We start from the raw sequence: 16,462 nt of genomic DNA on the forward strand, positions 1-16,462 counted from the left end.
TCAGGCCAATAAATTCTGACCTGGATTTATTGGCAGCAAATTTGGGCTGAACTGACACAAGGCTATTAATAGTCTTTGTTTATCCAGGTTACACATTTAGTTGTTTGATTTTGGATGACGCTCCCCAACTTCCAAACACACATCAAGGGAGGTATTAGGTAAGGTATGGCATGTGTATAAATGCACGTAAATGCAACCACTTCTGGACTGTGAAACCTGCCAGGCCTCAAGAGTTTTGGATAAAAGATTGTGGACGTATAACCTTTCCCTGAAGACTTCAAACAGCAGGTGGTAAGCACTTGCTGAATAACACACTCTGGTTCATCCTTATGACCATCAATTACTTGCCTGTAGGGCCTATAAAAGTGTTGAGGCTCTTTGCCCTGTGCACTATGGGTCACACACCGTCATTTGAATTCTTCTGACTTTCATAGTTTGGTTTTGTTTAGACTTCTGTCTTGTTATATAGGACGCAAGCTATAATTTCTGGGATTGGTATCCCTACTTACATCAGCTCCATTCACCCGTCCGCAGCCACAAGACTAGATAATTAAGCATATACAGTGGGGCCTTGATTTAGGAGTTTAATTCATTCCGTGACAGAGCTCGTAACGTATGTCAAATCTTAAAGTGAACGAGTGAGACACGTGATGCTGGGCTGATGTTGTGGCGTTCACTGTGACGTTCGCTGCGCCACCTAGCGGTGGGGTATCTGAAGCTGGCTCCTAACCCGAATTTTAGCTCGCAACTCAAAGCAAAAAATCAGCCGAGAGATGGCTTGTATCTCGAAAAACTCGTTAGTTGGGACACTTGTAAGTCAAGGGCCCACTCTATAAAGTAAACAAACTGACTTTGAATGAAATCTTGGGGCCTTTGAGTGAGTCCGGGTGTGACACCTATTTTTGGCTGCTTACTGGGCCTACTTCCTGGTCCTTAATGTTTAGGAACAGAGAAATTACCAAATCACCAGAAAGTTATGTTATTATTTTGTTATATGCATGTATAAGAGGACTATTTACATTTCAGGTTAAAAGTAACTTGTAATCAAGCTCTACAGAAGTAAGTTCCCTTTCCTGGGGCAGTGGTTTTTGTCTTTTGTGTAGGGCTATTCCCAATGCCCAGAATCAAGGTCCTATTTGTTGAGGAAATACTGGATGTGTAGATAAGGTTGTGTTGAAAAGATGCTGTGAACTGTCAGAATTAAAGGCAGATGAAGGACCCTGGCCTGTGGCTCAGCTGGTTGAGCATCCTCCAGTGTACAGAAAGGTCATTAGTTGACTCCCTGTCAGGGCACAGGCCTGGGTTTGCAGCTGGATCCCCAGTAGGGGGCCCGTAGGAGGCAGGCAATCAATGTTTCTCACAGATGTTTCTCTCTCTTTCCCTTCCTCTCTCTCTAAAATCAATTTTTAAAAAAACATATTAAAAGCAGATGAAGCAAGAACTAGCTTTTAAATGATAATATGCAGAGACCTAATAGTTGGGTAAGTAACTCTTCAAGGATGGGGGCGGAAAACGGTCAGTATATCAGCAGCTTATAATGTGCCTTAACTTACTCCCAGACAAAAAGGAAAATAATTTTTTAAACTAAATGTCATTTAAAAAGGTTTAGACTCAGCACACGTCCCCTCCACGACAGCTACTAGTAAGTGCCCTGGAGGAAGGCACAGAAAAATTCCTCCATACGGGAAAGCACTGTGAGCATGCCTGGGCAGTCAGGTGGCGAGTTCTTCACCGCCGTGAACACAAGGAAGCGTGAAGAGAATTTAGATGGAGGGCATCAGTGCCGTCTGTGCAAGCGCCCCCAACGCGGTCCCAGAACAAAGTTGCAGTGGCCCCTTGGAATGCACGATTCTATCAAACTCAAGGACTTTCAGGGGGGGAAGGGGGCAAGATTGGAAGGAAGCAGGGATGTTACGGGGCGTCGATGGGAATGAGAGGCAGTCCTAGGGGAGAGAGAGGCGCCTACGAGAAGAGAAGGCTGTGGGAGAGTCGGCCCAGGTGGGGGTTCGGAAGACCCGCGGGGCCGCTGAAAAGTGAGCGTGAGTGGATCTGGGAGGGAAGAAAGGACTGCACAATCCTGAAGCGGGTGGGCGGCTCGGCTCCGGCAGTTCCCGGCCCGGCCTGGCCCGGGGAGGCCGAACGGATGGAGGCTGGGCCACAGCAAGCCGGCCCGGATCGACGAGCCACGTTCCTACCGGTCCGCACGCATCCGGCCGCAGGTCCTGGAAGTCGGCGCCGTAGATGGCCTCCAGGGCCTGCAGCTCGTGGTCCTGTCGCTGCGGGTAGCTGTCCGGAGCCTCCTCCCGGCCGCGCCCGGGAGCCCCGCGACCCCCAGCCATTGCAACGCCGGGGCCACAGAGGGCGGCCCCGCAGCGGCTGCGGTGGGCAGGGGCGGGCTTCTGGCAGGGGAACCGCTGTGTGGAGCGGCCTGTGGGCAGGGCCCCACGTTGTGGGCGGGCGGTGCGGCCAATGGGCGGGGCACCGTGTCGGGGGCGGGGCACCGTGTCGGGGGCGGGGCCGCCCCCGGAGCAGGTTCCTCCGCTTGAGGAGCTGGGCTACGGAGCGCGCGGAAGTCTCTGCCCACAAAATGCGAGAGAACCAGAGCAAAGGAGTCTGCAGGAACGTGGCAGATCACATCAATCAGAATGGAATGATAAAGCCAAGTGGTATGGCTTTCACGAAATAAGTTTCTTTAACAGAAATGCCTGCTGGAATTTACCCTGGTTCGGGTAGTGGCAAGAAAGTCTTCGATGGGTTTTCATGTCACCGGCTCACCTAGAACTTTCCCAGAAGTCTACCGGGAGTAAAAGTCATGGCCACTACTCCCTCTTCCCCAGTTTTGTGCCCCCTAAACTTTGAACTATAGATACAACATCCTGTGTATGTCCTCTGTCCCTGTATTTCCACCTTTAAGGATCTCCCAGTTGCGGTTTCAACTGAAAATGCCTTTCCACTCAGGCATCTTCATGAACTACAGTCCCATGAAAAGAATGATGTTCCATGCCCAGTAATGTGAACTTAGGGATCTTTCTGTAATATTCTGCTTCCAATAATATTTTTTCGAGTTTATAAAATTATCTACCCAGACACTGCTGTTGTACTTCAGCTTTAGTCACTTAATAAGGCTGCATGTCGATTTAGAATAACATTACCTCAAGTTAGGTTTAAGCGACATTTCCTCTGTCTACTTTGCTTACCCCTTTTCTGTTTGCTAATTAATGATTATTTGGGTATCTTGCTGTTATTTACCCACTCAGTTTTGGCTGCATAACACAAATGAACTAATTGGGCCCCAGGCCTCCTCAAACCATCTTCTTCTCTCTGTGGACCTATTCTTTTCCCAGTGATGGTGTGTAGATAAATGGCACCCCCTGCTAAACATCAGTTCAAGCCAACTAAGTGTAATACTGGATTCCCTTTTCCTCAACTCTCGCTTTCAGATAGTCACCATTTCTTCAAACCATCACTTCACTCCACCCACGGCCACGAACTTAGTTCAGGCCTCCATCATCTCTTCCCTAGTAGACTTCAACGGCTCGAAAAACAGTCTTCTTTCTTGCCCCACTCTAAGCATTCTTCCTATTGCAGCCAGAGTAATGTTTCTAACTCACACATATGATCATATTAAATCCTTTAAATCTTTCAACTTCTTCATTGGTCTTTTTATTAAAACTCTAATTATGGAAAAATTTAAAAATACATAAAAGTAGAGGAAATATAATAAACCCTCTATTCATTACCCAGCTTTAACAATTAGGTATCTTTTTACTCTTATTTCATTTCTTTTCCCCACTTGCACTTCCCTGGGAGTGAATCTCAAAGAAAATCTCAAACATTATATCATTTTTTTCTATAAATACTTAATTATGTATCTCTAACAGGCAAAGAGTTTTTACAAACATAATACCACCCTTAAGCTTAAAAATGTAACAATTACTTAATATTTAATACCCAATCTGTGTAAAAAATTTTCAATTGTCTAAAATTAGAATCTATACTGGATGCTGGGCATAATACAAATAATCATCAAAATTAGAGGAAGGGACAAATCTGTGGCTTAGGTGGCAGTAATGTATTAGTTTTAATTTCCTAACTTTAATGGTTATACCGTGGTCCTTTAGAAAAATGTCTTTCTTATTAGAAAAATAGAGGCCTGATGCATGAAATTCATGCACAGGGTGTGTGTGTGTGTGTGTGTGTGTGTGTGTGTGTGTGTCCCTCAGCCCAGCCTGCACCCACTCCAATCTGGGACATCCCTCTCACAATCCAGGACTGTTGGCACCCTACCGCTTGCCTGCCTGTCTGCCTGATTGCCCCTAACCGCTTCTGCCTGCCAGCCTGATCACCTCCCTACCACTCCCCTGCCAGCCTGATCGATGCCTAACTGCTCCCCTGCCAGCCCGATTCCCCCTAACTGCCTTCCCCTGCTGGCCTGGTCCCCCCCAACTGTCCTCCCTTGCTGGCCTGATGGCCTACAATTCCCCTCCCCTGCTGGCCATCTTGTGGTGGCCATCTTTGACCACATGGGGGTGGCCATCTTGTGTTGGAGTGATGGTCAATTTGCATATTACCTCTTTATTAGATAGGATTTCCACTACAGCCTTAAGAGGTAATACATATTACATATGCAATTAGCTCCCAAATGAGTCAGAAAATAGAGATGATTATAAGTCAAATGTAGAATATCAACTATTGGAGAATTTAGGTGAAGGATATATGAGAATTCTTTGGATGATTGTTGTAACTTTGATATTATTTCAAAGTCAAAATTGCACAACAAAAGAAACTGATAAACTGTTTTTCCAAAGTGGTTGAACCATTTTGTATTCCCACCAGTTTATGAGAGTTCTAGCTACTCTACATCCTTGCCAGTAATTGGTATTGTCAGCCTTTTAAAGTTTAAACATTGTAATAAATGTGGAGTAGTATCTCATTGTCTTAATTTATGTTTCCATAATAATGATGCTAAGAATCTTTTTCATGTGCTTATTTGCCATTCATACATCTTCTGTCCAAATCTTTTGCCATTTAAAAAATTAACTTGTTTTCTTATTGACTTTGGATAATTATTTATATACTAGAGGCCCGGTGTACGAATTCGTGCACTGGTGGGGTCCCTTGGCCTGGCCTGTGGATTGGGCCAAAACCATCTCTCCAACATCCACCAAGGGGTCCCAGATTGCAAGAGGGCATAGGCCAGGCTGAGAGGCCCCACCAGTGCATGATCGGGGCTGGGGAAGGATGCGGGAGGTTGGCCAGCTGGGGAAGGACCGCAGGAGGGCTCCAGGGCGTGCCGGCCCATCTGGCTCAGTCCTGATCAGCCGCACCCCAGGAGCAAGCTAACCTACCAGTCAGAGAGTCTGCGCCCTGGTGGTCAGTGCACGTCATAGCAAGCGGTTGAGCAACCTTAGCATATCATTAGCATATTACACTTTGATTGGTTGAACGGACAACCAGACCACAGACACTTAGCATATTAGCATATTAGGCTTTTATTATATAGGAGTCTGAGGCTTGTTTTTTCATTCTTTTAACAGTGTTTTACAAAGAGCATAGTTCTTACTTTTGAGAAAGTTCATCATTTTTTCTTTTATGAGTCATGTTTTCTGTTAGGCAAGGAATTTTTGCCTAACCCACGGTCACAAAGATTTTTCCTTGTTTTCTTTTAGATGTTTTATAGTTTTAGGTTTTTCATGTAGGTCTATCATGTAATTTTTTAAAATATATTTTATTGATTTTTTACAGAGAGGAAGGGAGAGGGATAGAGAGTTAGAGTTAGAAACATCAGTGGGAGAGAGACATTGATCAGCTGCCTCCTGCACATCCCCCACTGGGGATGTGCCCGCAACCAAGGTACATGCCCTTGACCAGAATTGAACCCAGGACCCTTCAGTCCGCAGGCTGACGCTCTATCCACTGAGCCAAATCAGCTAGGGCCAATTTTAATTTAAAAGTTAAACATATGCCTACCATATGACACAACTATTCCATCCTTAGATATCACCAAGAGAAATGAAATCATATATTCATACAAAGACTTGTATATAAGTGTTCATAGAAGTTTAATCCCAAAACTGGAAACAGTACAAATGTTCACCAACAGGTAATGGACAAATTAAGGTAAAAATAAGTTGACATATATCAAAACAATGGGATACTATTCACCAATAAAAAGAAATACACTACCTATCCTATATAATAAAAGGGTAATATGCAAGTTGACTGAATGGCAGAACCATTGGACACTATGATGCACATTGACCACCAGGGGGCAGATGCTCAATGCAGGAGCTGCCCCAGGTGGTCAGTGCGCTCCCACAGTAGGAGCGTTGCTCAGCCAGAAGTGGGGCTCAAGGCTAGCAAGTGCAGTGCTGGTGGCAGGAGTCTCTACCGCCTCTGCAGCAGTGCTAAGGGTGTCCAACTGTTGGCTTAGGCCGGCTCTCTGGGGGGAACAGGCCTAAGCTGTCAGTCGAACATCCCCTGGGGGCTCCTAAACTGCAAGTGGGCGCAGGCCGGGCTGAGGGACCCCCCCAAGTGCACGAATTTTGTGCACCAGGCCTCTAGTGTAATAATAATATAGATGAATCTCAGAATATTTTTGCTGAGTGAAATAAGCCAGGCAGAGTACATACTTCATTTATATAAAATTCTAAAAAATATGAATTTAGTAACAGAAGATAAGTGATTGCCTGTGGTAGGGTGGATAGGGGTGAGCTGGAGGGAGGGATTCCAGAGGGACAAGAAGAAACTCTTCAGTTTGATGGATATGTTCATTATCGTGATGGTGGTGATGATTTACCAAATTATACAATATGAATATATGCAATTTATTAATGTCAATTATAACTTAATTAGCTATTAAAAGAAAATGGATTGTTGTTTTACAATGGTTTATTTAAATCAGGATCCAAACAAGGTCCATAATTGCATTTGGTTGCCCTATGTGAAATAAAAGGTTAAGTCAGCAGGCTTGGGACATACAAACTGTTCATTTCAAACAAAAGACTGGTTCTTAACCAGCTCCTGGGAGATAAACTCTAACCCCTTGGAGCATCTGGCCTGATTATAGTGTCATTGCATAAGTGGGGTTCACAATTTGTCAGGATACCCCAAGATTTCCTTATTTTACAAAGTCTATTCTAAACCATTAGTGTAGTTCTCCAACTAAGAGTCTCTACCTCTCCATGACATCCCTGCTCTCCCAAAATATATCTCCTGGTCTTGCTCTTTACCCTCAACTTCCTGAGAGAAAACTCCCACATTGTTTGGTTATTGGATACTAAATTTCAAAACCACAATCCTTTCCTCCTTCATTCCTGAAGGATATTTTCATTTGATGTAGAATTCTAGGTCAGCAGGTCTTTTTTAAAAAATATATTTTTAATTGATTTCTAGAAAGGAAGAAAGAGGGAGAGAGAAACATCAGTGTGAGAATGGAGCATTGATTGGCTGCCTCCTGCACATCCAAATCCCTGGCCTGTGCCCTGCCTGGGAATTGAACCAGCAATCTTTCAGTGCACAGGACCTACTGAGCCATACAGGCCAGGGCATAGGTAAGCAGGTCCTTTCTTTCAGTGCTTGAAAAATGTTGTGCCACTTTTGGCCTACAGGGTTTCAGTGAGAAATCTGCAGTCATTCACATTGTGGTGTGGCATTTCTCTTTGGCTGATTTCAAAATTAAAAAAAAAATTTTTTTTTGTCTTAGTGTCCAGAACTCTATGATGTGTCTTGGTGTGGATTTCTTTAGTTCTATACTCTATCCTACTAGGATTTGCTCAGCTTCTTGAATAGGCTTATGATTTTTGCCAAATATGAGAGTTTCTTAGCCATCACTTTTATGAATACTATTTTCTGCCCTGCCCTCTTTCTCCTCTCCTTCTAGGAGGTAAAGTTACTTGTTCTTACAGTTTTCTATTGCCTGGTAGCCAGAAGTAGGAGTGAACAGCTCTTCATGTTCAAGAAAGTATGAAATAAAAAGTACCTAGTGACTTTTGCATCACCTTATGTTTGGATGAATTCACACATTTAAATACCCAAATGAATCTTGCCCTTTAAATTCTGAAATGTTAAGTATATACTTTTATTCCAAGTCAAACTATGAGTCACATTATTTTATAGTCATATCTCATCTTTTATCAAAGAAGATACTATCTTGGTCACTTAATTCACAAGAATTGGTCCCAGATAACTTTTGGCTCTCTCAAAAATAATCAAATTTACTCTTAAAGGACATGTTTGTTTTGATCAGGGATATAGAAAAGGATGAGCCAGTTTCTGAAGTTAACTATAAAAAAGGAGCTCCAAAAAGTGTGTTGTGAAAGCATGATATTTTTCAACAGCTAAACAGCTTCCTAAGGTGACTCCTTTAAAGGTGAATACTCATGGGTGTTCTAGTTTTGGCATATTTACTATTAAAAAAGCTAGTCAGGTTGCTTTATGATCACTATGTGTACTAGTATATGTGCATGTGTATGTGTCTGTGTGTGTGAAACTATTGAGGCCATGTGGTTATTCAACCTTCCACCTCCCTGATATTTTGATGAATTTAATAGCAATCTATAGGTGTGAGGACTATTACAAATTGGGAAACTGGATTAGGAGATATATTCATAGATTCATATCAGTAGGAAATCATTTCACAGTCCACACATTCAGATAATTTGTAATATGGGATGGTCTGTATTAGTAACTTTTGAACAGATAATTGCTTTGATAGTAATTTAATATACCAAAAAACTTAAAACCCTAAAGTGAACATATTTAGCCCAATAATGTAAATACTAAATTCTGGACTTCTAACTCTTCAAGCAAAATTTCCCAAAAGTCATTCTGTCCTTTGCTAATTGCAAATAAAATGGTTCTTCCATTTTTTAAAATATAAGGCTTGTTAGGCAGTATTTTATTTAAATCTACAAAGAGAATTATATAAGATGCTGAAACGTGATACTTTAACCCCCTTTGATATTTGTTTTAAGCATCAATAAATAGGAATTGAGTTCCTACAATGTGCCAGAACTTTTAGAGATTTTCATTAATTAGGTATTTTATTGTCTTTAAAACAGCCTTACAAAATAGGCATTTTAACCCCTATTCGGTAGAGGAAATTGAGCTTAGACAGGTCATATAACTGCCCAGGGGAACAAATGGAAATAGGAGAGCAGGCATTCAAACCCAGGGCCAGCTGACACCAACACTTGCGCTGTTCCCCTTGCCCTGCTATACGAGATTGTTTTCTTGAGGGAGCTGATAGGTTTGCCTGTGTAAAGAGACAATCTGGGTTTCCAGGAAAAAAGAAATGGGTTGTCACCTATACTAAGCATGAATACTCTCCATGAACTTACCAGTAACCAGTATGTTTTTGGACATGACAAAACCCAAATAGCTTAATTCAAAGATTCCCCGGAGGCTCTATTATCACCTATCATTTTTATCTTACAAGGATCTAGGATATCCTTATTACCATTATCAGTGTACAGAGAGCTTTTTTTGAAGTACTGACTCAGCTTCTATTCCTCAGAAATAAAGTCTGCACTTTCTTTCTGAGCTATATCTGCCAGGATAGGCTGTGTTATTCTGGTAATGAGCGGCTCCACAAATCTTGGTTGTTTAAGTACAATAAAGGTTTATTTCTTGCTCATACAAAATTTGTTGTAGGTAGCTCAGTTGGGTAGAGCATTGTTCCAATATGCCGAGGTTGCAGGTTCAATCTCCGGTCAAGGCACATACAAAAAACAACTAATGAATCCACATATAAGTGGAACAATAAAACGATGTTTGTTTGTCTTTTCTCTCTCCCTCCCTTCCTCCCTCTCTCTCTCTAAATCAATACAATAAGAAAAAATTGTTGTGGGTCAGGGTGGCTCTCTAGAGCATCTGCCTGTGCTGACCCCCTCTTCACCCTGAATATGGTGGCTCAGAAACATACGCTGCTTCAGTATTTCAGATCTGCTAGTTCAACAGAAGACCCCTTCCATCATTGCAATGGTAGGGCAGCAGAGACTAGAGAATCACTGACATAGCCCAGAAATCATCTGTCAGTTCTACTCACCTATCATTAGTCATTAATAGTCGCACGACCCTGCCCACTTGTGAGGGCAGCTAAAAAAAATCATCTTCTGTGTGCCCTTAAGGAGAATGAGATATTGTTGAACACTAGGAATGCCTACATAATAATCAGCACCATCTATGCCTTTTATATGGGCTTAGAAACAGCCATTTGGAAATAGAATCACTTATTCCAGATGGGTAGTCAGGGGCCATAACGACCCCTCTTTTATCAGCATGCTGCTGCTTGGGCTTAACAACTCAAAACATTACCATTTCTCCAACATTTTTCTTTTCCCCACCTTTAGTGAGAGGCCATGCAGGGGCATATGAGAGTGTGGTGTGGGGTACAGGAGGGAGGGGGAGGAGACCTTCAATGAAGAAAGGGAAGAAGGAAGGGGAATAAAACCCAGAAGCTCCTCCTTACTTCCCACCACCAGCTTGGTCTTTGCAATTATCCTAAATCCTATTTCATCTCTTCTTCCCCCTACCTAGCCCCCTTCCTGCTCTTCAATAAATGCCCAAGAAAGTGGACATCTGGGAATTCTTTTGAACAGAAATGGATCCTTGCCGGGGTCCAGCCCCAGCGGTCCAGGGGTTCCCATAGGTGTGGACGGAGTCGGCGAAGAATGTTTTACACGAGACAGCGTTCAGAACTCTCGAGCTCTCTTTAGTCTCCGTGGATCTTCCTGTGCCTGGCTGAGGCCACAGAGAAAGATCCGGAGGCAAGCTGAGCCTTTATTTTATAGTCAGAGGTAAACAAGGTAGTGGTTTCCAGAGTTACACTGTTCTTGTGAGTTTCACTTATTTTGACCATAGTTACACTTCCTGCACTTCCCTCAGCCCATTAGCTTCCCAGATAAGATCTAGGGAGTGTTATAAGGTCAAACCTAATTATGCTAAGAGGACTGTACCCTCTAAGCTGGGACTTGTTTGTGACTTTGCCAACAGGTCAGTCTGAGGCTTAACCCTGTATCGGTTCTCCACAGATCCTATTACATTCCGTAGGTATGTAAAGACTTGTAATTAGCACCTATATACAAATTTTATCTATCACAGTGATGGCGAACCTATGACATGCGTGTCAGAGGTGACACACGAACTCATTTTTTTGGTTGATTTTTCTTTGTTAAATGGCATTTAAATATATAAAATAAAATATCAAAAATATAAATCTTTGTTTTACTATGGTTGCAAAAATAAAAAAAATTTCTATATGTGGCATCAGAGTTAAGTTAGGCTTTTTCCAAAATGCTGACACGCCAAGCTCAAAAGGTTCGCCATCACTGACCTATCACTACACCATTGGAGTACAAAAGAGAAAAAAATAGAGAAGGAAGTAGGCTTTTAAAAATTTCCTATTGTCCATTTGCTCTAATCAGATCTTCAACTGATTAGATGAAGCCCACCCATTGTTTATTAATTTTTAAATTTTATTTTTCAATTACAGTTTCAATATTTTTAGTTTTAGTATAGTGGTTAGAGCCAGGGGTGGGCAAACTTTTTGACTCGAGGGCCACAATGGGTTCTTAAACTGGACCGGAGGGCTGGAACAAAAGCATGGATGGAGTGTTTGTGTGAACTAATATAAATTCAAAGTAAACATCATTACATAAAAGGGTACGGTCTTTTTTTTTTTTCAGTTTTATTCATTTCAAACGGGCCGGATCCAGCCCGCGGGCCGTAGTTTGCCCACGGCTGGGTTAGACAATCATATACTTTCAAAAGTGATTTCCCCCCAGTATTTCAAATACCCACCTCGCACCAGTTATTGCAATATTATTGACTATTCCCTATGCTGTACTGTACATCTCCATAACTCTTTTCTAACTACCAATTTGTACTTCTTTTTTTAAAAATATATTTTATTGATTTTTTACAGAGAGGAAGGGAGAGGGATAGAGAGTTAGAAACATCAATGAGAGAGAAACATCTATCAGCTGCCTCCTGCATACCCCCTACTGGGGACCAATTTGTACTTCTTAATCCCTTCAACCTTTTCGCTCAGCCCCACCTCCCCTCCCCTCTGTCAACCATCAGTCTGTTCTCTGTATCTATATGTCTGTTTCAATTTTAAAAAAATATATATATATATTTTTTATTATTGATTTCAGAGAGGAAGGTAGAGGGAGAGAAACATCAATGATGAGAGAGAATCATTAATTGGCTGACTCCTGAATGCCCCCTACTGGGGATCGAGCCAAAAGCACAGGCATGTGCCCTAGACTGGAATCGAACCCAGGACTCTTCAGTCTGCAGGCTGACACTCTATCTACTGAGCTAAACTGGCTAGGGTGTTTCAATTTTATTTGTTTGTTTAGTTCTTTAGATTCCACATATAAGTGAAATTCACTTAGCATAATAACCTCTAGGTCCATCCACAATGGTAAGATTTTGGTTTTTTTTTGTAATCAAGTAATATTCCACTGTATAAATGTACCAGTTTTTTATCTACTTTTCTATTGATGGGCACTATGGTTTCTTCCATATGTTGGACGACCACCTGTCTTAAGGGTTTTAAGAAGGGCAATCTTTTTTGCTCAGTGTACAGACTCAAATGTTAATCTCATCCAGAAATACTCTCATAGACAAACCCAGGATAACGTTAGACCTATACCTACACCTTTATCCCAATATTTGGGCAATCCATAGATCAGTCAAGTTGCCACATAAAATTAACCTTATACCTATTTTCCCATGGTTATGAGAAGGAAACTTCCTAAGCAAACCCCAGTAGGTATATTATTAAGGAGCAGGTGGTGGTTGAAAGCTATGAGAATCTATTCTAGTCCACACTACTGTATTCCTGCCTTCCCAGTACAAGGGTATTGACATGTGTTAAATGAGTAAACTACTGTTATGAGGAAAAGAGAAGTAACTCTTTAAAAAGACTGAAGGGGGCAGGCCTCCAGGGAGAGGTACAGACTAAGTAGGACTTCCCTGGGAGTCCTTAATCTGTAGAGCCTCTCATTCCCTCTTTTTGCCCCTATCTTGCCTGGGAACGCTATTACCATGTTTATTATTTCTACAGGGAAATGGATCCTGAGTGCTGAACAACTAACTTAAAAACTGGGAACACAGTGTGTTTTTAAATTGGGAGAATGCCTTCTTATACTGTTCATTATGGGAGAGGAACGTTACTGATAACATTATCTGAGATAGAGGTTAATTATTTTTTTACTCCATTTCCCATTATCGGCTTTAAGTGTATCTCCAGAAAGTTTGTATAAAAATTAGCGAGCACATAAACGTGTTGGCGGGTGGTCCTAATCACCTGCCTTCAGCCATGGCTGTATATCAGATTGCTGTCAGGTGTTACTATTGGCCAGCTCATATCCATGGAGCACCTGTACATGATAAGTAATTGAGATGAACTGTCATTCATTTTTGTGGTTTTTTATCTCTTCAGGTTTAATTCCCGAAGAAATATACCGGAAATGGGACCTTTTGAAGGATTTCTTTTGACACATTTTCTTTAAATGACTGCAACGTGTCTCATCCCACATGGTCGTTTTACAATATGACTGACAATCCTTCCCTTGGGAGGTATGATCTATGTCCTCTCCCCTTAAGTGTGATTTTTACTGTTTCAACAGATACAATCTAGTGGAAGTGATGTCATATGAGTTCTGAGGTTAAGTCATAAAAGTCAATGCAGCTTCTGTCGTGTCCTCTTGTGAGTCTCTCTTGGAATACTCACTTTTGGAGTGTAGCTGCCAGGCTGTGAGGAAGATAGGCAGCTACCTAGAGAGGCCAGTCCCAGCTCGAGTCCCAACAACACGCCAGCATCAATTTCCAGACATGTGAGTGAACAAGCTTTCAGGTTCCAGACCTTGGCCTCAACTTTGAGCTGCCCCAGCTGATGTCATGCGGTGCAAAGATAAGCTGTCCCATCGAGCCTTCTCCAAAATGCGTATTTGTGAGGTAAGCAAAGGATTGCTACTTTTTAGGCCCCTAAGTTTATGATGACCTGGCAAGTATAAATAACACTACTATAGGCACTTAGCATACATTTAGATCATGTCCAATCTCTTAGATCAAGCTTAAATTTTCTTGTAGCCAGAGAAAAATATAGCACACAGCCATAGAAATTCTGTTCTTGGTCCTACATTTTCACAAAGCGATCCTTCTGGAAGTCTGAGACTCATGGTGACCTCTGCTGATCAGGTTATTTCTTGATTCAACTAGACCAGTGGTTCTCAACCTTCTGGCCCTTTAAATACAGTTCCTCATGTTGTGACCCAACCATAAAATTATTTTCGTTGCTTCTTCATAACTGTAATGTTGCTACTGTTATGAACTGTAATGTAAATATCTGATATGCAGGATGGTCTTAGGTGACCCCCGTGAAAGGGTCATTCAACTGCCAAAGGGGTCGCGACCCACAGGTTGAGAACCGCTGAACTAGACCCATACAGTGATGGCGAACCTATGACACGCGTGTCACAGGTGACACGCAAACTCATTTTTTTTGGTTGATTTTTCTTTGTTAAATGGCATTTAAATATATAAAATAAATATCAAAAATATGTCTTTGTTTTACTATGGTTGCAAATATCAAAAAATTTCTGTATGTGACACGGCACCAGAGTTAAGTTAGGGTTTTTCAAAATGCTGACACGCCAAGCTCAAAAGGTTCGCCATCACTGCCCTAGTACTAATTTAGGGGCTGTAGAGAATTTACTGGTCTTTTCAGAATTAAAAAAAAATGAGGTTTCTTGCTTTATTAAATACTCTTTCCTACACCTTTATCCAAATACTTTTTAGAGTTTTGAATGGAGGGAGAGGGGTGGCAGGTGAAGGTGGGTAAAAGGTATTTTTGCAACTGTTCTAGACAACTCACTCACACATGCCTTCCTAAAGGAATGTGCCGGATGATGGGGAGTTATTGTTATCCTTTTTGTTTTGTAATGTTATCGTGTAAGGGGTTTCATCAGGGATTTTAAAATGTCTGGACTCCCAGAACAAATTTTAACTTTTTTTGTTGTTGAAAACACAATTAATCAGTAATTTTCCCTCTCTTTCTCTTTCTTGGTCTTCAAAATATTTAAAATAACCGTTTACATGGAGGGGGATGATATGCAGGTATTGTGAGAATCCGAAGACGTACAAGATGGATTTTTGTCCTTTCAAGACATGTTGTAGCACGATCAGCCTCGAGGCAACCAAGAAATAACTCTATAATCTTAATTCTTACTAATTATTATTCTGGGACCTAGGCCTATCAGTCAATATGACAAAGCCCTCAACCACGTCCTTTCACTTATTAGAAAAGAAACCCATAGCGGGGACTTCCATAAAGCCCAGATAAGCAAAGCTTTAGTCGTTTTTTCCTGTCTCATTTCTCCTTTTCTTTCCCCAGATCCTTCCTGGAGATACTATACACGTTCCTTTCCCCACTTAGCTTCTTTTTAAAAAAATATATTTTATTGCCCTAACTGGTTTGCCTCAATGGATAGAGCGTTAGCCTGCGGACCGAAGGGTCCCGGGTTCGATTCCGGTCAAGGGCGTGTGCCTTGGTTGCGGGCACATCCCCAGTGGGGGGTGTGCAGGAGGCAGCTGATCGATGTTTCTAACTCTCTATCCCTCTCCCTTCCTCTCTGTAAAAACAGTCAATTATATATATATTTGAATTACAGAGAGGAAGGCAGAGGGATAGAGAGTTAGAAACACTGATGAGAGAGAAACAACCATCAGCTGCCTCCTGCACATCCCCTACTGAGGATGTGCCCGCAACCAAGGCACATGCCCTTGACCGGAATGGAACCTGGGACCCTTCAGTGCGCAGGCCGACGCTCTAGCCACTGAGCCAAACCGGCCAGGGCCCGTTAGCTTCTCACTTCACCATTCCTTCCTGCTCAACTGGTTATCCCCGCTTCCCATCCTCTGGCACCAGCCCGCAGGAAGCTGCTCCCTCCCAACGCTACATTCCGGGGACCCACCGGCCCTGCATGACATCGTGCACCTTTCAGAAACGAGACTCAATAAGAAAAGGACCAAGAAACCGTGCATTGGATTCCTACGTTTCATCTTTCTCAAATGCACCCGCTACACCCAAGGCCTGGCTGTGGAGCCGGAGTCTGAGCTCCCAGCCCAAGGGGCAGCGACGTGTCATTACAAGCCCCAGGCAGCCCCTGCTGACGAGAGGAGGAGCAGCTACAGCCATAATAACGGGAGCGAAGCCTGAAGAAGCCGCCAGCCTCGCCATCCTAGCGCTACCAGGCTGCACCGCGCCTCCCACACTCGGGGCCGGGCCGTAGTCATCACGCTCAGGGGGGCCAAGATGGCGCCGTCCCCGCCGCCGCCGCCGCCGGCACGCCGCGGGGGGTGGGATGGGGGCGGGGGCGTCACGTGACCTGGGCCGCGCCCCTCCCCCCCAAGCCCCAGGCGCTCTCCGGGGGTCCCCCGGCCGAGCAGA

General features: G+C 42.9%; 1 protein-coding gene across 1 annotated transcript in view; it reads right to left on the reverse strand.

Moving 5' to 3' along the window:
* Positions 1-2,454, reverse strand: part of EIF2AK4 (eukaryotic translation initiation factor 2 alpha kinase 4) — a 100,796-nt gene extending 98,342 nt beyond the window's left edge. Inside the window, exon 1 of the mRNA XM_059705048.1 lies at positions 2,196-2,454. Coding sequence (XP_059561031.1) covers positions 2,196-2,339 — 144 coding nt within the window. The 5' untranslated portion in view covers positions 2,340-2,454. The remainder of the gene's footprint in view (positions 1-2,195) is intronic.
* Between the last annotated feature and the right edge of the window lie 14,008 nt (positions 2,455-16,462).

The sequence above is a fragment of the Myotis daubentonii genome, chromosome 1 (genome assembly GCF_963259705.1).
Source record: "Myotis daubentonii chromosome 1, mMyoDau2.1, whole genome shotgun sequence".
Lineage (NCBI taxonomy): Eukaryota > Metazoa > Chordata > Mammalia > Chiroptera > Vespertilionidae > Myotis > Myotis daubentonii.